Source organism: Pseudogymnoascus verrucosus (assembly GCF_001662655.1).
Source record: "Pseudogymnoascus verrucosus strain UAMH 10579 unplaced genomic scaffold scaffold_52, whole genome shotgun sequence".
In the NCBI taxonomy this organism is placed as follows: Eukaryota; Fungi; Ascomycota; class Leotiomycetes; order Thelebolales; family Thelebolaceae; genus Pseudogymnoascus; species Pseudogymnoascus verrucosus.
In genome coordinates, this window is record NW_017263703.1 from 20,693 (window position 1) to 48,159 (window position 27,467).

Sequence of the window (27,467 nt, forward strand, 5' to 3'; positions counted from 1 at the left end):
CGCTCAGATCTTCCTCGCCTTAACCCTCAACCTCACATACCCCAAATAGTACCCCCCAGCCGCAGACCCCACCACCGTCTCCAACGCCTCCACAACCTCTTTCACGCACTCATCCCTCTCACCCTCCGCTACCGCATCCAAAAACAACTTCCCCATCAATCTCACCCACCCCTCCACTCCACCTCCAGCACCCTCCTCACACTTCGTCGGCCGATACTCCAACTCCACATCCTCAACTGCAAACCCCACTTCCCCCAGTACATTCCTCATCCACCTCTCATCCGGGAAAAACCACGGATCAACCTCACGTGCACGCTTCATCCCAATTCTCCGCGCCACAACTGCAAGGAGCGTAGCTTCCATCTCTGCCACGTTACCCTGTCCGCCCATCTCAAACACGAGGGTTCCACCCGGCGCGAGGGCGGCGTGAGCACCGCGGAAGACGTCTACGCGCGATGCCTCATCGCGAAGAATCCAGTGCAACGCCGCGTTAGAGAAGACCTTTGTGAAAGCCCCCGTTTGAAGAGATGGAGTGGAGGAGAGAGAGCGTGCGTCCAAAACGGCGTAGGTTGTGTTTGCGGGGGCGGCGGCTGTAGCAGTGCTGATCATGGAGGCGGAGGAGTCAATGCCGTGGAGGGTGCCGGTGGTGAGGGTTTTGGCGAGGTCGTTGGTGAGGATGCCATCTGGGGGAGTTAGTTGAGGGAGGAAAGTTAGGAGGGAGAGGGGACGCACCACCACAGCCTATGTCGAGGACTTTGTCGGTTGGTTGGATGTCGAGCCATTGGACTACTTTGGTGGCTAGTTTGGGGACGAAGGCGGCGGCGTTTTGGTAGGCGGTGGAGGACCAGTTGTCCGCTGCTGGGGCGTTGGTGGCCATTGTGGTTGAGTAGGGATGTGATGGGAGTTGGGGGTGTATTGATAGTGGATTTGTATGATCAGGTTATGATAAGATGGGTCTTAAAGTATGATATCACAGGACAAGCCGTCTGATGGGCAGAGGAAAATAATATGAGATTGTAAAATAATGAACAGATGAGGGAAATACATAAGGCTTTATATGCACTTCTTCATCCCAGTATTGCCGTCTTACCTACATAGGAAGCTCAGTTGGCTGGCACATGTTGGTTATCAATCGCCCTCTGAGGTCGAGGTGGCTTCCGATCTCGGAGCCGTGCTGTCATGGCGCCCTGTAGGACTGGGTCCAGGGGAAATACTGTGTCACAATGAGCCCACTTCATGTCAATTTTTCTCCTGGATGACTGATTGCTCGTTTGATCGTAGTTGGGGTTTGTTTTGTTTTCATGTCGACTAAGATGTGTTGGTGAGGCAAGCTTTCGTGGTGGTGCGGAGAAGGGACCGCCCAGGTGTCTATGTGGGGTATATGTTTGTAAATTAACGTCGCCTCGTCGTCCTGAACAAGAAACCAAAAAGAATGCCGAATTTTAAGAACGAGTAATAGACTCTCAATTATGAGATTGACTTTATTGTAGTCTGTATCGACCTCTTCTCGCACATTCGTCCTCACTTGCTGTATGCCTCCGTATTGAAATAAGTACTTGTCGTGGAAACATTTGGACACCCAAACGAATAATCTTAGTATATTAGCAAAATAATCGCAAAGAGAGAAAGACGCTGAGGCTGAGGCTAGAATACAATATATGTGCTGGCATGTGTCAGTCTTTTCAGACATTATGAAAAAATATATAAATCCAGTCTATCACACCACCTCCCCTGGCCTCCCAGCACGCCAACAACAGTCTATTGCATTTTAATTCAACCTAATCAGCCGTCCAACATAAAACGCCAATACAACCTCTTCAAAAGGCTATACTTCCAGTCAAATCTCAAGCGATGCGTTCTGTTCTCTTTATTCTCGCGATTTTCGGCACCCTCGGCGCCTACAAGGTGCATTCAGCATGCGACTACACCAGCGGTTGCGAATGTAGCCGCCTAGGGATTCAACTCCAATACTGTGGTTGATGTCCGCAAATAAGTAATATTAAGCCTGAAGACCGGTTCGATGTGTATGAGTGTGCCTTAGACAGAGGTTGCTGCCATTATGGACCCCGTGCCTCCTGTGCCAAAGAAGATCAGAGCAAATGTGGTACTATTTAGAGCAAAACGAAATGCACAATGTAAGTATTGACTTGTGTTTATCAGAACGAAAGGAGCCCACACTGATCTATAAAGAGGAATTGGCAATCATATGAGGAAGACCCGGGCTAAGGTTTCAATAATTTTCTCGAATGGTGCGTTGATGTTGCGAGTATTAGGGAGCAAAGTGTTAAAGGTCATTGTCGGCAGGCAGGCCTTATGTCAGAGAGATATAGTTGATGTACACTACATCAGCTTTATTGTTTCGAAATAGAACTAAGCTACTTGTGCTGGATTAAATATATTTGCACAGGAAATAATATGTGTTTATGGAAGACATGTACATTATCACTTTCCACAATACAAGAGAGTTAGCTCGGATCCTTCATACTTGGCGCCAACTACGACTTATCATCGGCGCTGCTGTCATATTTAATAGTGTGATGATGCTGAATCTACTTGACCAGTAGCCATCCCATAGGTGACACAGATTGTCGCTGTCAGTTGCGGAAGAGCAGGGATTCCTGTAGGGCTGAACTTTAAACGAGTTTTGGACCAGGGAAGGCTGAGATTAAAGCATCGCAACCAACCGAGTTGCTTCCTTCGCGTCTAGCCGGCCTCACCGAAAGGGTGTCAAAGATCGAAGGAGCAGTCACGCGCGAAATGGCTATGTTAGAGCATAACCCCCTGTCTTTCGTCGGTTAGGCACCGCCTTCGAGGTTATGTATGTAACGTTATAGGGGTCCTCTTTCGCTATGGCTCTGCATTTGTTGCTATTTGATACGATAAATCTCGTCTCAGTTCGTCGTAAAAGATGAGAGCGTTCAATACAATAGCGCTTCTAGCAACCACTGTCTTTGCGCATAAACCTTTCCAGAATGCAGACCCACTATGGTACAGCGATGCGAACAGGACCTGCCGACTTGAAGCAAAAATAACAAGCCCTTTTTGGCTTCATCGGTGGATTGGCACTTACTACAATGGCACTATCGTATGTAGATGTTCTATTGCACGCTCATATTCGAGATTCGATTGCGTCCGAAGTATGACGCTCGATATAAGGCAGATATATAGTACCTTTTGCTAACATCTACTGTAACTGCAGGAAGTCACAGTAGATGTCCCAAGTGACGGCCTTTGTGGGAATCAGCGTACTCATTTCTACGAGACTTACACCGGTGTTTTGTCCCTCCTCGATGTTGGGCCAAATCCTGACCATGACTACGGGATAATCTTTGTTAATCCATTCATTTTTTTGTTAGATGGCTGGGCTCCCGATACAACGCAGACTAGCCTCTTAGCCAACCTCACCCGTCCAGCATATCTCCCACCGGCTGTCAAACTTGAAATGGAGAGTGTAATGAATTTCCGAGAACAAAGCGCCGATTTCCTACCCTGGGACCTACAGCCTGACCTCCTCTGGCCTACCTGCGAAGTCGTCAACACAAATATAAGTACGGCTTCTGGCTACAACTTTATCTGCCGCTGTCGGGGAGATCTATTTGACTCCGGCCAGTTCTCCCTTCCAATTAGCACCTGCAACCACTCGAACATCGCACCCTTTGTAGCAATGAACGGCATGAACCTTTATGGCAATACGGATACCCTGCGCGGAACCTTTAATGAGAAGTCTGCAGACTTTGAATGGATCTCAAGGTTTTATGGCTGTTTCACAACGGATTCTCTCAAACAGCGTTCTACATACTACTGCGAGGATAGATTCTCGCAAACTGGCACTTTCACCATGAAATTCAAGGGCAACGTCGATGCTGAGAACAGCCATCAGATGGTGCTAGGGCCAGGAAACAATATTTCCTGGGTGGAGGATCCGAAGAAGTCGAATGTTACCAATTTCTGTGCTGCGGCGCTAAATGAGGACCAAAATGTGACTCAAACTGACGAGGACCTGGGTGTAAGCCTTCATACTACAACGTGGATGGCAGCTGCTATTATAGTTGGCTGGAGTTTGGTCTGGGTTAATTACTTGTGAGCGTTTCTTACCATTGATACCTGGCTGTATTCCAGGTGATCAGTTTGGGGTCCGGATTGGCTCGCGCACTGATGGGGTCCAAGAACGGTAGGAGCGGAATAATTTTTGGGGGGTTTGAATTGCAAATAATGTTGGAGATATCAGATAGTGAAATATATGTAGTATGTTATAGATGGTAGAACTTCCTGAGCTTCTGAGAACTGAATGCCGTGTTCTATTTAAAGACAGGGTCGATCATTAGCTAAGCAAGCTAGCTCCGACGGTTCCTGAAGGTCGCAAGGCTGAAAGGCTGACGGGGTTCGAGAACACCGAGATTGCCAGGGAAAGCAGAAAGGCAACACCAACGGCCTTCCTCGATAATGATCATATGGCGATATTAGGTATTACCGTGCCGGCCCTCAAGAAGCTTGCGGTGCCATTTGTTTGCGGTCTCATCGCGTTTCTGTCACTCAGCTCGCAATATCTGTTCTACCACCTCGAGCCGGGGCCACTGACGGCAACAGAAGCAGCATGGTTCAACTCTCTCGTCTTTTGCATATGGTATACATATGCAAGAGCTTGCCGCGTTGATCCCGGGAGACTGCCAAAGAGTTTGACAGAGGGTGGTGCGCAAGATGGGGCAGAAACGGCGAAGGACGCGGATGCACCGGCGAATGTCCAACGTGCCGGCAAGTGGTGCAAAAAATGCGATGCTGTGAAGCCTCCTAGGGCCCATCACTGTCGTCAGTGTAATCGGTAAGTACCTGTCCTGTCGCGATGAGGCTACTGCCAAAGATAAACTAGATACTAATGCGCCACGCAGCTGCATTCCAAAGATGGACCATCACTGTCCATGGACATCCAATTGCGTCTCGCACACCACCTTCCCTCACTTCATTCGTTTTGTATTCTATGCGGTAGTATCTATGGGAGTCCTGGAGTACCACCTCTTCAACCGCGGCTACATCGTCTACCAAAACCGCAACCTGCCATCCTACCTCGGGCCCTCCCCCTACGCCCTAGCTCACCTAGTCATCCTCTTCGCAACTAACTCCCTCGCCCTCTTCATCCTCCTCGTCCTTCTCGTCAGCGCCGGCAACTCCCTCGCCATGAACACCACCATGATCGAATCCTGGGTGATCGAGCGCCACGAGTCCCTCGCCAACAAAGCGCGCTACCACGGCGGCTTCGTGCACGGCCCCGGCGGGCGCAGGATCCGCATCAGGAAGCAGGAGTTCCCCTATGACATCGGCATCTGGCAGAACCTGGTCCAAGGGATGGGGACCCCGAACGTCCTGGCCTGGTTCCTGCCGTTTGCGGGCGACCCGGGTAATGAGACCGGGTGGGAGTTCCCGGTTAACGGGTTCGAGGACCCGGATGTGACATGGCCGCCGCCGGATCCGGATCGTATGGCGCAAGAGCCGTGGACGAGGGGAGAGGGGGAGAGGAAGGAGGGGTTCTTGCACGGGGATGGAGGGGACGAGGTGCAGGAGTTTAGGAGGCGGCAGCAGCTGGATTATGAGAAGAGGGGACTGGTTGGGAGGGGTCTGGAGGGGCGTAACAGACAGGTTAGTGGGGCGCCAGGGAGCTATGACTGGCTTGAGCTGGATGGGGAGGAGGAGGGTAGTGAATACGAAGGCCAGGATGAAGACGCGGGTGGGAGTGACGGATGGTTCAATTCTGATAGAGATAGACTGAGAGACTACGGAGTGGATGAGGAAGCGGAATTGGTTGATTGGGAAGAGGACGACGATATTCCTCTTGGCGAGCTACTGAGAAGACGGCGTGGCCGTGTAGCTGAGGCTTCATAATAGCAATGTAATATCATGGAATCTGTTTCTTTGTCTCTACTTCTGAGTAACTAGCTCATTAATTGTAGCCGTGAGTGATTGGACGCCATTATTTTAACCATGATTACTGGAAACGCCTCTATTGCGCACAGTCTCTCTTCAAACATTTTGGGTGGCAGGAGTAGGGCTGAAGAGGTGGATACATGATAAGTGGCAAAGTAAACAAGGAAAGAGATTCCCATCCTAAGCACGGCACATGACGATCCCGGTTTGGCTGCAAAGTGGAGCAAAAATCTGTTTACAATGTTTTTTTAGACGGGTTTTGCCTAGCGGATTCCTGTTTCCGGCCACCAAACGAGGAACCATGTCTTACTAGTAAACCCTCAAAAACCAGCTCCCATCGTAAAGATAAGCAAAGATCATAGAACCTACCATGTCATAGTCCCCTCCTGCCTCGACTAAACAATCCTCTAAGCCAATCCTCAGGTTTATACTGTATAGCAGACGTGATCCGAGCCTCCCAGCCACCGCGAACATCACATCTCTCACAGCCCCGAAACACGAGCAACATTCGCTACAACCTCCAAGGAACAGCGACGTAAGTGGGCGGCGCGGAATCGGCACTACGTTAGCTCCGCACGGTCCAATCCCATACCAGTTTCGCCAACCCCCTCCCCACCAGTGTTTCTAAATTCAGCACTGGACAGCCAATCAGTCGTCGCCAAGAGCGAAACCCCAGCCTCGTATCTGCCAAGAGATGCGATTTGGCAGGCTATCGGCGATTGCTGGCATGGTAACGGACTTCCTCGTACCGGGACCCCGCTATGACGAGTGAACTGTGTGCAGCGGGAGAAAGAAAATGTCAGGGCGGGGTTGCTGGGATACGGTATAAGATAGACGCTGGAGGGCTTTGGGTGTGCTGGCTTGTGTGATGATATTGTCTTGATCAGGTCGTGCCTTCCGTTAAAAACATTCGCTACTCCAAAACCCCAGAGGAAAAATAAATAAATAAGAGGATTTAACAAAGTTCTCTTCTCAAAACACCATCGTTGGAAGGATTCGGACCTGACTCGGGGACTTCAAAGAACTGAAGACATTTTCTGCAAAAATCTGTGGACAGACACCAACTCGACATTCTCAAAATGCAATTCTCCAGCCTCATTACACTCGCCCTCGTCGGCATGGTATCAATGGTGGCAGCACGCCCAGTCATTTGTGCAGAGGTATGTCTACTTCTCCTACAATACAGCAATATTCGTTACTAACAATCGACACAGAAAACCCTCGATGGCATCCTCCTCGGCCGCCTGCCCAAAAACGCCTGCTGCTCCTACGGCTCCTGCGTCGGCGACGTGAACGTCTCCGGTGGCTGAAAATAGCCCCGTCAAGAGAATGAAATATAAATAAAATACGAAAACAAATACACATCACAAAATCAGCATTATAATGGCGTCAAATTATTGGCTTGGAGGGAGGCGTTACGAAATCAACAGCATGTATTCAGTCAGCGGAGTTTTTACTGGATATTTTACATGGAAAGGAGGCAGGGCAACATGGAGGGGGAACAATGGACGCATAACGGAATCACGGATAATACGGAATATGGGGATTTAGAAAGGCGGCGGCGGAATATGGGAGAGTGCGCTATATGCCCAGTTGTGGCTTTAGTTGGCAACCCATGAGGTAGATAGAACATAAGCTACAGATCACACAATACGAGCATATCAGTAGTCCGCAGTGGCTTCAACCGCATTCGTTCCTGTGCAGCTTTAGGTGTGATATCGGGATTGGTTACTCGGGTTGCTCGGTTCGTAGCGTTGATGTTGTGCATTCGTATTCAGCGGCGCTATGAGGCTGCAGATGGTTTAATGCGGCTGCTAGACTGGATGGAAACTTGTATTTATATATGCTTGGATTGGCTACCATTGAATCGGATATGTCGATTCGGTTTCTTGCGGGGTATCAACAGCTCGCAGATCTTATCGCAGCAATGCTTGTTAATAGTAGCTGTTGTGTTATATAATGGTTTGGTCACCTAAGTTCTTATCCCAAAGGAAAAATTATATTGTTAGTATAAAAATATTCACATGGACTAAAATTATTACATTACTAACTAGACACCCATAAATTAATATATAGGGATAACTTCAACCAGCCTCAAATGTAAACATCAATCCCCAAGACCCTTATTCTGCGCAAGTATGCGAAGTCGAAATCCCCCCCCTCTTTGACGTCATATTCGAGATAAGAAAGGCAGGCACAATCGTGGTCCGATAAGCGCTGTACCTGAACGATATCTTGACGAGCCTCTCCAACTTCCTTGCATCAACACCAAGACGTTGCACAGTTGCTCCTTCCGTCGATAATCGAATTGCTTGTAATGAACGAGATGTATTCTCGCCGAAGCCCTTGAGTCATGGCCCGGGATATCGACCTCTCCCCGCCTTAGTTCTGTACATGGAATCGAGCGTAACGCCTTTACACACACCAGCCTCTGTCACCATGGGGAAACTCACTTCTCACTCATTGAGGCTTCCGAGCAGATGGCGCTTTCAGTGGCGAGATGCAGTTATTCTGCTACTTGTCATTCTGATCTGTTTTTCGTACACGGCTTCAATCCCCGCTTTTGAATCCAAGATTGGATCGGACGATCTGTTCGCCAAGGCGAACATCGTGCTTGAGAAAGAGGATGGAGCACAACATGGCACAAACCTAACAATGATACCTGGAAGCAAAAAAGATGGAAATACCTTGGAGCCACTTATTAATGCAGTCGACGTTATGCAAACCCACTACTTCCAGGTCTGGGCAGGACTCTGGCCAACAGCAATCGACTGGACATCAGCCGTCACCGCGACCCATATAGCAGCCGCCATGAGTACAGTCTCATCAGCGACGAACTACGTACTACAGCCCAGATTCGGAGACTATGCTCTGATACTGGGCACCGAGTCACTCATCAACAGATTCATGTCACATCTGATGGGCTTCTACTTCGGCCAAGATGCATTGACTCTCAGGAGCGAAGCATACGACGACATGCTGTGGGTGGTACTGGAGTGGTTAGAGGCCATCAAATTCGTCGACTCCCACTCAACTGAACTTCTCTACGCCGAGGGTCTGCCATCTTGGTACGGCGAAGAATGGATCCCCGGCTTCGCGCACCGTGCTAGGATTTTCTGGGACCTGGCTTCGAGTGGTTGGGATGTATCAGCTTGTGGAGGGGGGATGGTCTGGTCTCCTTACCTGCTGCCTTACAAGAATGCAATCACGAACCAGCTTTTCATTACGGCTTCCATATCTATGTACCTCCACTTCCCCGGCGACGACAACGCATCCCCCTTCCAAGCTGGAGAAAACAGCAGCGCCTCGCTAGCGCCAATGGGAAAGAAAGATCAAAAATTCCTGGACGCAGCGATAGTAGGGTACGAATGGCTCGCCTCGTCAAATATGAGAAACGCAAAGGGATTATACATTGATGGCTTCCACATCAGCCATAACAGACACCATGGACATTCCGGAGACCGGCACATGAAATGCGATATCCGTAATGAAATGGTATACACCTACAACCAAGGCGTCCTTCTCTCCGGCCAACGCGGACTCTGGGAAGCGACAGGGTCGAGAGGGTACCTCGAAGATGGCCACGCTCTGATATTCAGCGTCATCAACGCCACAGGCTTTGACCTCGACACCCAGAGCGTATACACCGAAGCCGCCGTGACCACCAACTCCACTCACCCCTGCCTAGGAAAATGGCACGGCATCGGCCGCCACGGGATCCTAGAGGAAGCATGCGACGCCTACGGCTCCTGCAGCCAAGACGCGCAGACCTTCAAAGGGATATTCTTCCACCACTTCGCTCTATTCTGCCAGCCTTTGCCTCCCTACGTCATCAAGCCCGGGGAGACAGTCGATATACCGACACTAGAAAAATTGAAAGCTTGGCACGTACAGAAATGCAGAGGCTACGGGGCGTGGGTCCGGAGAAATGCAGCAGCAGCGAAGGAGACGCTGGATTCGGAGGGGAGAGCCGGGATGTGGTGGGGTGCGCATCTTGCGAGTGCGTGGGGCGCGAACGGGGAGGGGGGAGGAGAGGTGCCGGAGGGGGCGGTGGATTATAGGAATTTGGGCGTTCCGAGGGATGGGGTTTGGAGGTATGGAAGGGTGGTGGAGGGTGCGAAGATGGGGGAGAAGGTTGCGGGGAGGATGGTAAAGGATGCGAATGAGAGGGGGAGAGGGAGGACGGTGGAGACGCAGGGGGGGTTAGTTGCTGTGCTGAGGGCGGCGTGGGAGGCGGCGGAGAGGGAATCATGAATGTGCATTTTTTATATAGAAGGGGCTTGAAATGGGGCTTGGGATTGAGAATGGGGCTAGCATAAATAGATGATATCTGGGCGGTTATCTGCATTACACGGAAGGCGGCCTCGGCATTTATTATACAGAGCGGGTTCGCGGGTGGGAAGGAGCCGCGGCGAACGGGGATAAACGGCACACACACAATTGCTAGGTTATTAGAAAGTCGATAAATGAGCTTGATTTACTAGGATATCGTTATTATTCCGCGGGTACCTTTTTTTAAGGTTGGGGTTTTTGAGTCTTGTGTGTTTGGCCGCCTGTTGCGAGGACCGATCGCCGGGGCCAGCCGAGGCTATGCATGGGGCCGTGAGAACCGGTTGTGGAGCGGGGCTATCTATGATTGAGAGGTATGGAGCTGTGGTGATGTGGAGGAGGGGGCTTGGCGGGTGGTGGTTTTGGTGGTATCGTGGCTTGGTTCGGTGGATGTAGTTGTATAATTATCACAGTTTATAGGGTGGTGGTAGAGTAGATCAGAAAACGTTTGTGTACTGTAAGAAGTGGCATATCGCATTCAAATAAAAGGCCTGCTATCAATACAATTTAATCCAACAAACACCCCCCTTCTTTTCCTCCTATCATCATCATATCTAACCATCTAGATCTCCAACGTAACCTTCTGTCCCTTAACCCTCCCAATAACCTGACTAGGCGCATACTTAGGGATCACCTCATCATCATGCAACATCTCAAACTCCTCAGTAGCATCCTTCCCCATGAAATTCATAATCGCCTGCGGTCCACCGGGGTGCTCATCAAGCCAATCAGAGAGATCCATCACGACGCCCTTGACGACGACCCAGAGGTCGCCCTTGGTGTTGTGCTTAGCCACCTCCTCGAGGGTGTACTCCTTCTCTGGGATGGAGAATTTCGCTGGTGCGGCAGCGGCGGCGGGGGCGGGGGCAGCAGCGGCTTGAGCGGATGCAACAGGCGCGCCGGCACCGGATGCGCCGTCCCAGGTGACGGAGACGCGGCCGGGCTGCGAGGGGTCAATGTGCAGGGAGATCTGGCCAAGACGCTGGTTTGCGCCTCCAGCGCTCTTAAGAGTCTCCTGGAAGAGGTAGTTTGCAGCGGTATCACCAGCGACGCGACCGTAGACGACGCAGCCGAGGAGGGAGGAGCCACCGAGGCGGTTAGCGCCGTGGACGCCACCGGCGAGCTCACCGCAGGCGTAGAGGCCCTCGAAGGGCTTGCCCTCGGAGTTGAGGATCTGGGCCTGGTCGTTGATCTCGATTCCGCCCATGGTGAAGTGGAGGACGGGCTCCATGACGGAGACGTAGAAGTAGTCGTCTACATTTACGGGGCCGTTGTGGAAGAACTTCTTGCCGTAGGGGTCCTTGTCCTTGCCGTCGGCGATGGAGTTGTAGGCGGTGAAGGTGCTCTGGAGGTGCTGGGGGGTGCAGCCGATTTCCTTGGCGAGTTCCTCGCCGGTCATCTTCTTCATTAGGCCACGGCCGGCGTAGTGGCGGGTGTGGAAGTCGAGGACGTTGGAGGCTTTGGAGTTGAGGACGAGGCGGACGGGGAACTTGCCCTTCTCCTTCTCCTTCCACATCTCGCCGGAGACGTAGTCACGGTGGCCGAGCTCGTCGCAGAAGCGGTTGCCGTCGCCGTTGAGGAGGAGACCACCTTCGCCGCGGAGGGCCTCGGCGGCGAGGAACTTCCACTTCGAGTTGGGGTCCTTGGGGTCGACCAGGCCGGTGGGGTGGACCTGGACCTTGTCCATGTCGATGCCGTTGCCGCCGATGGCCATGACCATCTTCTGTCCGTCACCGGTGGCGTGCACGCCGTTGGTGGAGGAGAGGTTGAAGGTGTCGGGCCTGTGCTTCTTGAGGAGGGAGGTCTCGGTGAAATCGGCGGCGTAGCCACCGGTCGCGAGGACGACGGGGCCATCGAGCACGGCGGGCTTGCCTTCGAACTCGTATGTGACACCGGTGATCTTGTTGCCCTCCTTGTTGACGGCGGTGACGCGGGCCTTCTTGATGATTTGGACGCGCTCAGGCTCCTTCTCGGCGAGCTCCTCGAGACGCACCATCAAGGCGTAGGTGATGGCCATGCCGGGGAACTTGGCATCGTGACCTCTGTGAGTTCTTGGCTCGGAGTGTCCTCTGTGATGAAATGTTAGTAAGAGTCACATGCTAATATGAGGCTGAGAATACGGACCCAAGACGGGAGACGAGAGTCAGGTCCAGGTTGAACTCGTCTTGCAGCCACTCAACAGCCGCAGCGGACTTGTATGTGAGGACCTTGATGAGATCTGGCCTGGCCTTATCTCTCGCGGACTTGAGGGTATCGTTGTAGAAGAGCTTGACGGAATCTGGGATCTTCTGGTCGACCTGTGTCCTGGTGAGGGCACCGTTGATGCCGGAAGTGGCCTACGGGGCGGAATTAGTAACTTGGTATGAGGTTAATTGAAGCAATAGAACTTACCTTTGTCGAGTTTCCACCGAAGAAGCCCTGCTTATCGAGGACAACGACGTTTCCGCCATTGAGGTAGATGGTATGCGCGGCACTGAGACCGGACACTGTAATGACATCAGCGGGAGCTCAAAGCCGAGCCGAGCGGAGATGTTGTAAAGAAGCACTTACGTCCTCCGCCAACGACAATGATTCTTGGTGCCATTGTTGTGATTTTGGGTATAATGTACGAGATAGGAGAAAATGGGAAATGGGTATGATATTTGGGAGGTGGAGGGGAAAAGAGAGTCAAGAGGAATGTGGATGGGTTTTGTTCGCCCGACCTACCTCTCTTCCCCCACAAGCGTTTGGGTATCTCCACCGTGGGACTACCGAGGCACTCCATAAGTTCCCTCCCCCACTGGGGTAAGCGCGGCTGGGGGAGCGAATGGCCGTGCCGATTTCTGTCAGCAGATCAGGTGACTAGCCGGACGCAAGCAGAGCAAGGTATATACACATGTTATACACATGCTATACATGGGATCAATGGGATTAATGGTCTACAAATATCTACAATAAACAATAATACAGCTAATAAGCCACATGCAAACGGTTAATGGTAAAATAAATTTTGTATATTCATTTGCCGTTATTTTGCATGATATTTATAATATTTCTTTCATCGGTGTACACTCACCCTGACTTGCTCATACTATGCAAGCCCTTTATGCCTTCGGGGTATTCTTTCCCAGGCCTACACCCACCCTCACCCGCAAACGCCCACCTAACCTAACGCCCACCTCTCACCCTCACCCACCCTACACCCACCTTTACACCCACCTACCACATAATCGTACGAGTAATAGGTGCCCATAATAGTGACATTGCCCCCTCCCACATTTTGCGGGGACGCCAAGTATCACGCATGTGAAGAAAGAGCGAAATGTTGGAGAAAGAGAGAAAAAGACCGGAGCCCGCACCTCCCCGCACACGTTACTCCTTGGTTACCCCTTACACCCCTGCTTGCTTCGGTCGTACTTGTCCCACAAGTAGCAAAGAAGTACACATACTACCTACACATTAACTACCCCGTAGTAGTAGGCTCAACGCACTCACCAGTATTTTTGCCCCAACCAATCTCCGGCTCCCCCATTTTCTCCAGGTTTGGTGGTGGAGTTTGGCAGGAGGGAGCACGCACCGGCAAGCACCACCGGACACCACACCACCTTGAATCGCACATCATGTATCGGTGTTAGGTACCGCCGCCTGCTACCGTTACCACCAGCCTCATACAGTCATGCAGCACAACACAACACAACACAACCGCAGCTGGCATGTGAAAGGAGGCTCATTAATGTATGTGTAATGTAACATCTGAGAATCATGTATGATATTTGAAGTCACCCATCATAAGCTGCAGCAGAGTGATTGCAACAGTTATATTATATTATCGGGTTTGTCCCATATCTCGCAAGTTCTTCCTTTTCCAGTCATTCAGACGAGCTCCATTCAGGCACTTGGAGTCAGCTACGTCACGTCAGTATTTGGAAACCATGAGTGATATTCCAGTCACCCATTCTGCAACAAGATGATTTCAACAATTATAGTTCAATAATTCTATCTTATTGTCGCCCTTTAAAATCTTGCATTCCCTTCCCCAGCCATTCAGCCATCCAGCCATTCACTCCCCGCTGAGTCAGTTACGTCACGTCAGTATTCGTATCGTACAAATTGATATGGCCGCGATTATTCCCACGCCCATAGCCCGCTAAATATCCCCCCAAACGCCAGAACCAGATATATCCCATATTGCTAATCGTAAAATTCATCATCACATTCTTTGCGAGCCTTTACGCGTAGTTTCGAGCGCCCTTCAAGATCCAGACTTGCCCATTTGCCACCTTGCTCGCAACGCTTGTAACTTCGATGTTCCCTGGCTGAACCTGTTGAGGAGGATAGTTAGTTGATGCCCTGCTGGATAAGGGTATGGCGATGCTATGACTTACAATCCTTTTGCCATCCTTCGTCTCCCACCACACCTCTGTGCCACCAAGAGTCTTCATTTTGGCTCCCTCTGGCCAAGGGCTTTCAGGCACAATATGCTCTTCGACAAATTGCCTAAGGTTGGCATGGGCCCTGTCCTCCCCAGGCTTGCCCTCATATGCGTCTGCGCCTAATCTGTTGTAGTCCTCGTTTGACTCCCATGGCTTTCGCGGAAGCCCGGTGATAGCGCTATTCAAAGGTGCCAGAACTGTCGTATTCTGTTGTCCGTCGGACAGACGCTTACTGATAGCCTCAATATCCCGTGTGAATCCAGCGAAAATATTGATAGACCGATCGCGACCAAGCACGTCGCAGAGGATGACGGAACCGCCTTCTGGCGGGGTTGAGGCGGACGGATCCGACGCCGCTGGAGGCATCACCGGCCCGATATTGTCCATGAAAGGATTCTGTACGTATTTTGCAGAAACAGAGTATATCGAAATAGCTCCAATAAGTAGTGTAAGGGCTCCTGTCGACCGCATTTCGTTGTTGTCAAGTTGGTTGAGTATCGAAGAGGCCTTGGTGATCGATCCACACGTAACCGGAACCATAACTCCGATATGGGAAGAGTATGACGACGTTTCGGCTCGCTTAGTCTCCGCCCGCGAGGCTGCGAAACTCTCTTCCCCAGCGTCAGGGCAGACTATTCGGAAATAGGGTAGGGAAGGAAAACAGCCGCGTCGACATCTCTCTGTAAATTATTTGTATGATTAAGACATAAACTCTGCTATAATAAACTGTACCCAGAGTCCAAAGCACTGATTTACGGTTCTCAGAGACCCTCAACGTGTATTTGCGTCACAGGTACTCTCCGGGGAGGCTGCGGTTTGCACGACTTGCACCACGCTAAGAGCGGTATTTTCCGCTGGCCAGCGGGTTTGAGATCTCCCTACTCAAGAGACAACCCTCACCGGGAACTCAAGCTTCAAAAGAATCATCATACAACAGACTCCTTTAAGGCCATGGTTCTCGCTGCATGAGCGCCATCGGCATATCTTAGATCTTTTACCGGGTTTGCTCAGGCACCTCCGATCGATCGCTGCGAAGTAGTCTCTTCGGCTCAGCATTCACGATACAAAAATCAGCTCTCCTGACGCAACAGTGAGCCGCTGATTCACTCAGGGAGAACACTTCAGTGTCTCTTATATTGCGTCGGCAGTATCTCTTCCGACCCTCTATAAGTTATCAACTGCTCATGCTCAACATTCGCTGACATGAACAACCAACCACCACAACCCCCCTCGGGGCTCGATCGCGAGCGGGAGCTCGAAGAACAGCATCTGCGCGAGCAGCAGCATATCATGAGGCAACAAGAGGAGATGGCGCAGCGTCGCGACCACGAGGACCGCGAAAGACATCGTCGGGATCAACAACAACAACAATACCAATCGGTGCCTCAACACCAGAACAACACCGGCACGATCCCAATCCATCAGCCGGTCGCATCGCGTCTCGCCGGCGCCATCCACAGTCCTGGTGGGCTTCTCGCCAACCATAACGGCTCATCTCAGCCTGGTCCATTGGGTGCGCCGACGGGTCCTGGGAATGCGTTCGGCGGTCCTTTGCACGCCGAGGCAAACCGATCAATCCAGCCGCACAATCAGCAGCAGAATCCCGCGGCCCAGCAGCAACATCAGATCTTTGGACCAAATATCATAAATCACGTCGTTGGGCAGGCGGCTCCTATCGGAGTCAATCAGGCCGCTGCGCCTGGGTTTGGAGGTCCCCTCCAGCCTGAAGCTGCTGCTCGCTCGATGCAGCAGATGCCGTTTGGTGGCCCTGGTGGAGCTGCGCATCCTGCACAGGGTGCCCCGGCGTTGGGACAGGGACAGCAGCCGATTTTAAATGTGAGTTTCCTTTGTTGCAAACAGCGACAATTACCAGTTCCGAAGTCTATCGCGTTTTGGCGTTTGCGTGGAGCTGTAGTGGCTACATGGTGGCCTTTCGTCATGACTCCGATCGCCCAGACACTGTCCCGCTTCATGGGGCAACAATCGCCATCATTACTGCAGAAGACACTGACATTATATTCTTCAGGACGCGTTAAGTTACCTTGATCAAGTCAAGGTTCAGTTCGTCGACCAGCCGGATGTATACAATAGGTTTCTCGATATCATGAAAGATTTTAAGAGCCAAGCGTAGGTCTTCTCGCCAACCCCACCAATGCCCCCTCGGCCTCCATTTCATAGCTAACATCATGGAAAACAGTATCGACACTCCTGGCGTCATCAACCGAGTATCGGATCTGTTTGCAGGGCATCCGAACCTTATCCAAGGATTCAATACTTTCCTGCCACCGGGGTACCGAATTGAATGCGGCGCTGGCAACGACCCAAATACCATCCGTGTAACGACACCCATGGGGACAACCGTCCAGTCCATCACTGGAGCTGGCCGTGCCCTTCCTGATGGGCCCCAGGCCGGTGCCAACGGCGGATACTACCCAGCACAAAGAGGAAATGGCAATAACTGGCAACAACCACAACACTCCATCGAGAGTCCTGAAGCTGTGTTCAGCCCACAAGCTCGCAACGGCGTGCCACCGTATGCCCAAGCCCAGGCGCCGAACGCCGTGTACGAATCACAACAGGCGGCTGTGAATGCTCATCAGCAAGAACAGCGGGGTGTATCTCAGCTTCAGAGTGCCATTGCAACCGCCACCGGCCACCCTGTCGCGAGGAACGCGTTGACTCCTACGCCAACTGCCCAAGGTGCCGGCATGAACGGAGCTGCAGCCCAGCAACCTGGTGTTGAGAAGCGTGGTCCTGTCGAATTCAACCACGCAATAAGCTATGTGAACAAGATAAAGGTTTGTAGCTGCCCAGTGTCATTCAAAAAAAGTTATTAATAGTGTACAGAACCGCTTCCAAGATAAGCCAGAGATCTATAAGCAATTCCTTGAGATTTTACAGACATATCAGCGGGAGTCGAAGCCAATCCAGGACGTCTATGCTCAAGTCACTACATTGTTCGGCACTGCGCCTGACCTTCTAGAGGACTTCAAGCAGTTCTTGCCTGAGTCTGCTGCCCAGGCTAAGGCTGCTGCTGCGAAGGCTGCCGAGGACGCTGCAGCCATTGGTCTTGCTGGAGTATCGCAGGCACCACAGCCTCTTCATGTTGCCCGTGGGGAACAGAAGTTACCTCCCGTCGGGAATTTCTTGCCTCCAAGCACCAGCAAAGAGGGTAAGAAGCGGCCACGTCCGCCGAATGCACCAGCGCCGGTCCCGATGGGTGCTCTGGGAGACGCAGCCGCTAGCCGGGCGTCTATTGGGCAAGCAGGGAGTGCAAACAAAGTAAGTTGTATCCTAGCGAATTCACTGCCCGCTTAAGCTTTATAACTAACAAAACTCCACCCACAGAGGATGAAGACCTCGCATGGTACAAGAATGGTTGAAGGTGCACCTGCTGTCTCTCCAACACTTACTCCTCAAAAACCCCAGCCCATGTCGCCACTCATGTCGATTGCTACGCAACAATCTGAGGTGGCCTTCTTCGATAAGGTGAAGAAGTATCTGAGCAACAAACAGATCTTTGCTGAGTTCTTGAAACTCTGCAACCTCTTTTCACAAGACCTCATTGACAAGAACGTGCTCGTGCACAAGGTCAGCAACTTCATTGGCCAGAATGCTGAGTTGATGGACTTCTTCAAACGCTTTGTCAACTATAGCGGACCTGAGGAGGTTATTGAGAACCGCCCCAGAGCTCCAACTGGGAAGGTCTCTTTGAGCAACTGCCGTGGCCTAGGGCCTAGCTATCGTCTGCTCCCCAAACGGGAGCGCCTTAAGGCATGCAGCGGTCGTGATGAGATGTGCTACTCTGTTCTCAACGATGACTGGGCATCCCATCCAACTTGGGCGTCTGAAGATTCTGGATTTGTCGCTCATCGCAAGAATCACTTCGAAGAAGGCCTCCACAGAATTGAGGAGGAGCGACACGATTACGACTTCAACATTGAAGCAAATGCCAAGGTCATCCAACTACTTGAGCCTATTGCTCACCAGATCCTCAACCTTCAGGCACATGAGATGCCTACTTTCAGGATGCCATCTGGATTTGGTGGCCAGAGTCAGTCTATCTACAAGAGAATCTTCAAGAAGATTTACGGGACTGAGAAGGGCAACGAGGTTGCTGCAGACTTGTTCAAGGATCCGATCGCAGTTGTTCCAGTTGTCCTTGCTCGTCTCAAGCAGAAGGATGAGGAGTGGAGATTCACGCAGCGTGAGTGGGACAAGGTTTGGCACGTCCAGACCCAGGCGATGTACCTCAAGAGTCTCGACCACATGGGGATTTCCGTGAAGGGAGCCGACAAGAAGCTCCTGGCACCCAGAGCCATGACAGAGCTTATCCGCAACAAGCATGAAGAGCAGAAGCGCCAACGAAGCCTGACATCCAATGTCCCGCGCTATCAGTTCCTGTACACTCTGGATGACGACGATGTAATCATCGATGTTGTCCGGTTTGCGATTCTCTACGTCATGAACGCAAACCAGCATAGTCCTGCTGAAAGAGATAGGATCGCGGATTTCTTGGAAGATTTCGTTCCTACTTTCTTTGGCATCTCTGTTGACACCGTTCGTGACCGCGTCAAGGATATCTCGAGAGTCTCACCAGATGAGGAAATGGAGGACACGACCCCCGCGGAACTGTCCAACGGCCGCAGCAGCCGCCGCGCAAATGGCAAGACGGACCACAACCTTCTACGCGGCGTTCTCGAGCGCGGCAGAAACGGCACCAGGGGCCGTGGCCAGAAGGAGAGCAGCATTGCCTCCGGAAGCAAGGAGTCGACTCCTGACACTGGGTCGATTGCCGAGGATGAGGAAACTGCTGGAGACCCTATGGATGAGTCTGGTTCCGGCGAGGCCCAGAATGAGCGCTGGCTAGGCCGTCCCCCGAGTGCCGCGGCACTCCAAGGCGCACCGCTTGAGGCGTCTGATTTCGAGTTGAAGGCTGATCAGCCGTTCTATCGCGAGTGGTACAGCTTGTATGCCAACCAGACTATCTTCCAGTTCTTCAGCATCTTCGAGGTGCTGTATCGTCGCTTGAAGGCTCTCAAGGATGGTGAGGCGGCTGTCGCGGAGGAGGTGCGCCGCATCAAGGCTCCTAAGCCCGCGAAGGAGATTGGCCTGCTTGAGGAGCGCAATGATTGGTTTTCTCAGGATTCTTCTGAGACTTACTACAATCGGGCTCTTATGGTTATGGAGGAGTTTGTACTTGGTGACGTTGAGGAGGTCAAATACCAGGACTTCCTTCGTACCTATTACCTCCAGAGGGGATGGGCGCTGTACACGATCAGTGATCTTCTGAAGAACATTTGCCGATACGCTACTACTTGTTCTTCAACCGATAGCAAGGAGAAGACGCCATTGATCATCAACAGCTTCTTGACCAACCGCACCAAAGACGAGACGACTTTCAACCAGGAGATTGACCTCCGCAAGAAGGTTGAGAAGATCGTCGGAGATGCTGACATGTACCTAATCAGATACGTAAGTAGCATCCTAAGACTATTTTCTAGTTACAAGCTAACCCCCTACAGTCCCCCAAACGCCGCCAGGCCACAACCCAACTCATCACCAAAGACGAATCCACCTTCGACCTCACTGACATGGAGCGCAAAGACCGCTGGAAATACTACACCTCCTCCTTCGTGCGCATCGAGCCCACCGAGGGCGTCCCCCTCGACCGCATCCGCCGCTCCGTCCTCACCCGCAACCTCTCCCCCCACGAAACCGACTCCGACTCCGGCCTGCTCTCTCAATCGCGCAAGCCCCTCCTCTGGGCCGAAGACCTGACTCTCCGCATCTGCGTCAACACGTACCGCCTCACCTACAAGACGGGCACGTCGGAGTGGTTCGTGTACTCTGATGGCGTGCAGGATGAGGTCGCGGCGCGGCAGACGACGGAGAAGCGCAATCAGAGGTTTAGGGAGAAGTTTGAGATGAATAGTAGGTGGATGGAGAATAAGAGCCAGCAGGAGGTGCAGAAGACGAATGAGGACTTTAAGAAGTGGATTAGTGAGGGCCCGGCTGCTGCGGAGTGAGCGAGCGGAGCTAGGGGTTCGAGTTGGTCTATTTATTGGGTTTTCGTGGATCTGTGTAAGCTTCATAAGGCGTTTGCGGATTCTTTTATGCGGGTTGGGATGATATACGATGGGCTGGCTGTACGGAGGCTTATTTGTATACTTGAGGGAGGCCAAAAGGCAGAATGGGGAAGACATCGATCGGACTGCGTCAAGCCTCTTTTCCCACCTTGAGGCATCGAGGGTTTGAACAAACTACTGGCGCTTCCCATGTGTTTCTGGGTACGGACGGACGGTGGTGTCTCCAAAGAATCAGGACGAGGCGTTTTTTTCTCTTTCTAACAGTTTTTGTTAACTCGCTTCTTCCTTCACACGAATGGTTTTGTTGTTGTCGGCTACTTTTTGGTTTTGGTTTTTGCTGCTTAATAAGGAGAGCTACTGTTTGTTTAGACTACGAGTTGCGGTGCCTTTTTCTCTTTTGCTCTCTACATAGTATCAGATAGTTTTCACAGGAATTGAGGAGGTTTCGATTCATGACTGTGTGTCTGTATTCTACTCTAATCATGTGATAATTTTCCCTTGTGACCCTGAGCTCAGTATCTCGAGGAGGTTGGATTAATGGCCGCTCTGGTCCTGTTTAGCCCGGCCCGTCAGGCTTTCTCCTGTATAGTTCTTCTAGAAGGTCTTACTTCCTGCCCCTGCCCTTCGTGAGGCCTCACGATCTGATGCACGGCGCTTCCGTGATATTAGCCACAGCCCCAACGTCTTCGATGTGGCTGGAGGGTGACGACAACCTCATCATCTGAGGCCTTCCCACCCCGGCCCTCAAGGCTCTACGACATGCTCCACAGCGTTTCCACGAAGTTAGCCACCCCCAACACCCTCATAGTGGCTGCGATGAGTGGCAACACCCTCGTCATAACTACACAGCGGCCCCCTCGGCCTTTCATCCTGACCCCGGCTCCAGACTCTACGATCTTCTGATCTGACGCACAGCGCTTCGCGACGTTATCCCCAGCCCCCACCATCAACGGCCTCAACGGGGCTTGGAAGTGCCAACATACACCCTCGTCAACATCTGCACAGCGCTTCCATCAAATCCAACTCCAACGTTCTCACCGGGGCACGATCATGTGAGTGGCGAATGCACGGCGCTTCCCCGCCATTAGCCCCAACACCCACCCATCCATCAACCAGGGCATCGCGTCGGTCCCGCTGCACGGCGCTTCCATCAGTTGGCACCACCACCACCACCACCACCAACATCCGGACAAATCCAAAAACAGGGGAGGAACCTCATCGGTCCGCTGCACGGCGTCCTGGGCGGCGATTGATCTGAGACCTCCCTCCTGCACGGCGCTTGCTTGCTCGGTCGCTAGCTAGCTACTTGGTGTTGGTGCTCTTAGTTCACACCCCAGCACCACCGGCTCTAGAGAGGCGTTCCTGGGCGGCTTGCGCTTCTAGGGCTGCTGCGCGGCGCTTGGGGAGGAGGGAGGGGTCGAGGAAGGGTTGGGGGGGGTGGGCGGCGTGGAAGGTGGTTGCTTGGGGAGGGGGTTAGAGGGTTGTTGGGGAGGGGGGGGGGGGAGGTACTTACGAGGGGTGGTGGTGGTGCTGGTGGTAGTGCTGGTTGTACTGGGTTGGAGCTCGAGCCGGGAGGGGAGGGGGATGGTGTAGGATTTGTGTGTGGCTGGTGGTGTCTTTGGGGGGAGGAGGGGGCGCTTAGGGATGAGCTGGTGAGGGGGTTGGGAGGTGGTGGTGGACATGTTTGTGAGGGAGGGGATGGTGTGATGGTGGTGACTGGGATATGGTTTGTGAGGATGCTGGTGACTGGGGCATGTGGTTCGTGTAGCAGCGGTTGTGCCTTTTTGTGATACTGTGTTGGTGATGTTTGTGTAGCGCTCTTTGTACGTGGATATTCCGTCTGCGGGCGTATATTCTGTCTGCGGTTTGCTGGATATGAAAATCGTGTCGGTGAATATCCGCTGGTTGTTTACCCTCGTGCCCTCATACCCTCGGTGGTAGTATTGGTGGTAGTTTCGATGGTAGTGCGGTATGGTTTGACGGGTATATTGGAGGCGTGAGTGAATTTGCTGTCGTCGGCTCGCTGGCGGTCCAGTGATGAGCATCCGCGAGTCGTTGATTTCGGTACCTATACTTCCTTGTCCATACTAATCTTGGCTGTGGACCCCGTACTCCTACCCACTGGCGTGCTAAAGTCGTAGCTCCCAAAAACTACTGCACCAAGCAACTTAGCCTAGCTGCTAACTGCCTTCCGCATACTGAATAGCGATAAGCAACCAAAAGAGTCGCAAGTCAATTTCGCCAGTCAAATGTCCAGTCTGCACCGCCCAACCATACACCACACCCCGCCATATTCAAGACCCCGATTTTTACTACTGTAATTATCCTCCCTGAGAGCGACACCGGACCCCTAACGTGAACCGATACCGGGCCATATCGGAGACATTTTTTAATTATTTAGGAAACCACGCGCCATCGCGCGTGTTTTACTGCATGGACGCTCAAGGCGGCGTGGGGGTGATTGGCGGTGGTCACGGCGGAGCCTCTTCGCCAACCTCTATTCGCAACGGCACCGCCAATGCAAAACGGAAACGCAGCGGCGCGGGCTTCGAGAGCAGTCCCGGGAGCGTTGATATCGCGGAGAATGAAGAGGATGAGGCCGAGAGGAGGCGACAGCCCGGCGTGAAAAGGGCTTGCAATGAGTGTCGTCAACAGAAGGTGCGATGAGTCAAAAAAACCGAGAGAGCCCCGTCGCAATGGCGACGTCGGGCGGGCATTCTTCAACAATGTCTCGGATGAGGGTTCGATTGGCTAATGCGATTGTTCTAGTTACGATGCGATGTCGTCCAGGATCCTTTTACCACCTGCTCGAGGTGCATGCGATTGAAGCTGGAATGCAAGATCGAGTCAAACTTCAAGCGTGTGGGGAAGCGCAGTAAACATGCCGAGATGGAAAAGCAAATTGAGTCATTGCGACGGAGTCTGCAACGGGCGCAAGCACAGGGATATGCGGTCGAGGAAGAGGAGGATATCGAAAGCCCTATGGGTAACGGCATGTACAGCAACTCGATGAACAATTCGTCGTTCCTGCGCAACTCTGATGAGGCGGTATCGTCGCTCCTCCACCTAAAACAAAGCGGCACCTACAATATACCTCGAGTAGCGCACCAGCTGGAAGATGTACGCTTGACGGAAGATCAAGTCAATCAGCTCTTCAGCGACTACTTCACTTTCTACCATCCATTTCTTCCGTTTCTCAACCCCTCGCAACCGCCAGAGCAATACTTCACACAATGCCCGCTTCTCTTCTGGGCCATCATCTCGGTCTCGGCTCGGCGTACCAATGTAATGGATAACCTCCTCACGTCGCTAGCTGGCCCTCTCTCAAGGTTACTCTGGACAACCATTGGTGGCGTTCCTGGCAGCCACTACGCCATCAAGGCACTGTGCCTGCTCTGCACATGGTCATTACCTACAAGCACAACAGCTACAGACCCGACCCACATACTCAGCGGAGTATTGATGAAGGCTGCCACAGGCATCGGGCTTCATAGGCCCAGCCATGCACAAGACTTCTCTCGAGTCTCTGTCGAATTCAACAAGGACGAGTTACATGACCGAGTGACTACGTGGGCAGTTTGCAATATTGTCTCGCAGACTATTGGCACAGGGTATGGCCAGCCGGCAACGACACTATACGACTGGACTCTAGCGATCCGACCCGGCGATGCGGGGCCATTCCAGCTATCGGCAGAGCTGGAGGCGAGGCTACGAATTGAACGATTCACAGACAAGGTGTCCAAGGAGATGTTCAGCAACGCCAGCGATCCCCAAGGTGTTTCCGGAGATGAGCTCCGGGCGATGCTGACGCGCATCTTCAGGCGTGAGTATGCCGATTTAGAGGCATCTATTCTTTCAGACCAAAATCTCTCCCCATTTATAACCGTATTTCTCAAAGCTGCTGGCCTGCATTTACGACTAGCCGCGTTCTTCGATTCTCGATCTACCCCGAATTACATGGATGATCTACTTGGATTATGGCGGGCGACGACGGGGTTTCTTACGACGGTATTCAGCCTCGAGACACCTTCGGGCACACACTCGGGCAACATCCTTCAGTATGGTACAAACTATATGTCCCAAATGATTGTAGCTGCCGGGTTTGCGCTGCTGAAGCTCTTGAGCAGCTTCTTCTCGGCGGAAATCGATTTCGACCGAGGGAGGCTGCTGTTCCACAAGACGATCCAGGCCATTCGTAGTATGAGTGTCACCAACAACGATCTTCTGTGGCGACTTGCCGAACTGATGGCGCAGATGTGGAACGGGCTGCGGGCGGAGAAGAGGACGGAGCACGGCAGTAGTGAGCTGGATGGATCAATGCAGCTGAAAGTAAGGTGCCGTCACAGCATGAGCTTGGTATATGATACGATCTGGCGCTGGCGCGAAGAATATCAAGCTCAGGGCCGCGGGAGCATCGAAGGTACGTCCTTGCGGATACCTCGTCAATCGGCCGGCACGACTTCTTCCTCCTGGCTTGATGCTAACCGAGACTGGGATGCAGCCGCCTTGAAAAACCCGACAAACCCCGAATCTGCCGAAGATTCTCGGGCATCATCCACTCCCCTCGACAGCACCCTAGCCCCCCCTCCACATACACTGCACCAGGGCCTGCCGAATCATATGGCGACTTCTTTATCTGGGCTCGGGGGAATGAGTGGCTATGGGGAGAGTAATTATGAGGTCTTCGATCCGCTGAATTGGATGCTGGATGGATTGGTCGACTTCCCTTATTCATATGCAGCGGTGCAAGGATTGGAGACTCAAGGAATGAGCTGAGTAGGGCGCAGCTCGGTCGTAAATGACAAATGCGGTATGATGTTGTATTTTTTTCACAAAAAACGGTGTGCTCAAATCGGCGTGCGGGAGGGGGGGATGGGGGCGTGAAACGGGGGAGGGATGGGAAAGCAAGGCCATGGGGAATTAAATGCTTGCGACAAATGACAAATACGCTTAATAGGCTATGGGCAACATGCTCTCCCTTTGTTCACTGGGAGTACTTGGAGTTAATTTGAGGTTTCAGCCGGGGGAAGGCGCAGAATGGAAGGGTCTCGGACGTCGTTGCCTTCCTGTCGCATATCTTTCTCTCTTTTCTTTAAATAAAACTGGAATGTTTGCTCACCGACGCAAGATATGCGGACAAGTATGCAGCCCCGCTGGTGTCATTGGGTGAACTAGACAAATAGGTGCATGAGCGCATTTCACGTCCGAACAAGGACCCCCTTCCATATCAATCATATTTCAGGCAGCCGTCTTTTGTTATTCAACCACCACTGTCCCCCTTCCAAGCTTATGCGGGCACGCACAGCTCCCAACCCCACCTACCCTACCTCACCTACCTCCACCTATACCTACTACTCTATTACTTACTTTCTGCAACCTTGATCGCCCTCCCGTCCGTCGGTGGTACTCTACATAAGACCCCATCCCATCCAACAGCGCTGCACGCCCGCTGCGTCAACGGCGGATGACACCCATTTCGGACGACACCGTACGACCCAACGCAGGCGGTCTTGGGGCGGGAGAAACGCGTAGTGGCATGTACGACGTCGGGTGGCAGGTGAAATGGTTGGTCGAGTATATGCAAGTGCCGCCTGAAGGCGCCGTCCCATGTGTTGGTTGTGTGTTGGTACGAGTAAGAAGGGCTTTCGAAGCGCTGGGCTGCAGCCGGCAAGCGACCTTTTCGTTTACGTTGCGATGCTACCTTCTGACAGACAGTGACAGCCAGCGACAGCCCCGTTTGCGCCCCGTCCGCGCCCTAGTCGTGTCTTTTTTGTACATCGCGTATGTGTACATCATATCTCGTTTGCACATTATACAAGGAAGGAACGGAGACGTCGGAGGAGCTTCATTCACTAGTGTCTTCGTCGATACATCCACCACGTCGGCCAAGATTAGCGACTAAATCCACTAAAGGCCGCTAGCATCCAAGCCATGACCATCGCTAATGAGGACCCCTGACCCCCTAGCAAACATACTACCAACTATGACAATTTAGGGGTTGGCCTCCGCAAGTAGCCTTCACAACGTCGCCTTGCCATTTGCTAAATCTCGATGATGTCCACCGATGTGATGTGATGTGTGCTGTGCCGTTCCGTGACCTTTTGGCCAGCTCGTCACACAATACATACAACAAACAATATACAATGGGGCCCATATACAATATACAATTTACGCCCGCGCGCTTAAGTCCACCCCCCCCCCCCATGGCCGCGAGGCTTTTTTCCATCCGCACACCCTGACTCCCTGTCTCTTTGTTCTGCTACCTCCCCTCGTTCCCCCCTTTGCTTTACGGCTATGGCCAAAACAGGGCACAAGAAAAGAAGGGGTCCAACATGGGGAGGGGGTCACTGCTGCTGCTGCTGCAACACACAGCATGACCGATCGATTATTTGCGCCTGTTGTTGGCTGCAACGGCCGGGTCAAGCCGCTGTGCTGTGAGATCTGCTGCTTTTCTGTGTGCGGTTGGTTGTCTGTGGCACACTTCGCTTTGGGGGCGATCATGAGCTGACTGAGGGGAGAAGGGAGGACCGTCCCTCCCGCGTCTCCCCGTCCACACCCCCCCCCATACCGTATTGTCCTTACCGTATTTACTATACTTCGCAGGAAAGGGGGGGGGATCGGGGATGGGGGGAAAGGGTGGTGGTCGACTCCCAGAGCACAGCCTGTGTGGATGCGTTTGAGAATGATTCACAATTGGTCCGACGTGCTCCATCGATCAATC

General features: G+C 52.4%; 8 protein-coding genes across 8 annotated transcripts; 5 read left to right on the forward strand and 3 right to left on the reverse strand.

Annotated features, from left to right (window-relative positions):
• Positions 1–3: 3 nt before the first annotated feature.
• Positions 4–1,037, reverse strand: VE01_09188 (uncharacterized protein; the record flags this gene model as incomplete). The annotated part of the gene is made up of 2 exons (XM_018278604.2): positions 733–1,037; positions 4–683 (listed from the first exon to the last, which is right to left on the reverse strand). Exons 1-2 carry the CDS (start codon positions 875–877, stop codon positions 4–6), a joined length of 825 nt encoding a protein of 274 aa, XP_018126885.1. The 5' UTR covers positions 878–1,037.
• Positions 1,038–3,074: 2,037 nt separating this feature from the next.
• Positions 3,075–5,955, forward strand: PFA4 (Palmitoyltransferase; the record flags this gene model as incomplete). The annotated part of the gene is made up of 4 exons (XM_018278605.2): positions 3,075–3,137; positions 3,200–4,006; positions 4,389–4,819; positions 4,887–5,955. 4 exons carry the CDS (start codon positions 3,075–3,077, stop codon positions 5,872–5,874), a joined length of 2,289 nt encoding a protein of 762 aa, XP_018126884.1. The 3' UTR covers positions 5,875–5,955.
• A 323-nt stretch (positions 5,956–6,278) lies between these two features.
• On the forward strand, positions 6,279–7,588 carry VE01_09190 (uncharacterized protein). The gene is made up of 2 exons (XM_018278606.2): positions 6,279–7,076; positions 7,131–7,588. Exons 1-2 carry the CDS (start codon positions 6,996–6,998, stop codon positions 7,224–7,226), a joined length of 177 nt encoding a protein of 58 aa, XP_018126903.1. The 5' UTR covers positions 6,279–6,995; the 3' UTR covers positions 7,227–7,588.
• Positions 7,589–7,800: 212 nt separating this feature from the next.
• VE01_09191 (uncharacterized protein) lies at positions 7,801–10,583 on the forward strand. The gene is made up of 2 exons (XM_018278607.2): positions 7,801–7,920; positions 7,993–10,583. The coding sequence occupies exon 2, from the start codon at positions 8,311–8,313 to the stop codon at positions 10,168–10,170; it is 1,860 nt and encodes a 619-aa protein (XP_018126904.2). The 5' UTR covers positions 7,801–7,920; positions 7,993–8,310; the 3' UTR covers positions 10,171–10,583.
• Positions 10,584–10,698: 115 nt separating this feature from the next.
• Positions 10,699–12,956, reverse strand: VE01_09192 (uncharacterized protein). Its single transcript, XM_018278608.2, has 4 exons — positions 12,796–12,956; positions 12,637–12,731; positions 12,370–12,581; positions 10,699–12,314 (listed from the first exon to the last, which is right to left on the reverse strand). Exons 1-4 carry the CDS (start codon positions 12,827–12,829, stop codon positions 10,808–10,810), a joined length of 1,848 nt encoding a protein of 615 aa, XP_018126905.1. The 5' UTR covers positions 12,830–12,956; the 3' UTR covers positions 10,699–10,807.
• Positions 12,957–14,198: 1,242 nt separating this feature from the next.
• VE01_09193 (uncharacterized protein) lies at positions 14,199–15,198 on the reverse strand. Its single transcript, XM_018278609.2, has 2 exons — positions 14,610–15,198; positions 14,199–14,546 (listed from the first exon to the last, which is right to left on the reverse strand). Exons 1-2 carry the CDS (start codon positions 15,195–15,197, stop codon positions 14,454–14,456), a joined length of 681 nt encoding a protein of 226 aa, XP_018126906.1. The 5' UTR covers position 15,198; the 3' UTR covers positions 14,199–14,453.
• A 350-nt stretch (positions 15,199–15,548) lies between these two features.
• SIN3 (Transcriptional regulatory protein sin3) lies at positions 15,549–21,188 on the forward strand. The gene is made up of 6 exons (XM_018278610.2): positions 15,549–16,493; positions 16,684–16,784; positions 16,855–17,455; positions 17,505–17,939; positions 18,006–20,132; positions 20,183–21,188. Exons 1-6 carry the CDS (start codon positions 15,861–15,863, stop codon positions 20,684–20,686), a joined length of 4,401 nt encoding a protein of 1,466 aa, XP_018126907.1. The 5' UTR covers positions 15,549–15,860; the 3' UTR covers positions 20,687–21,188.
• Positions 21,189–22,877: 1,689 nt separating this feature from the next.
• Positions 22,878–25,612, forward strand: VE01_09195 (uncharacterized protein). The gene is made up of 2 exons (XM_018278611.2): positions 22,878–23,404; positions 23,516–25,612. Exons 1-2 carry the CDS (start codon positions 23,180–23,182, stop codon positions 25,520–25,522), a joined length of 2,232 nt encoding a protein of 743 aa, XP_018126908.1. The 5' UTR covers positions 22,878–23,179; the 3' UTR covers positions 25,523–25,612.
• Positions 25,613–27,467: the final 1,855 nt, after the last annotated feature.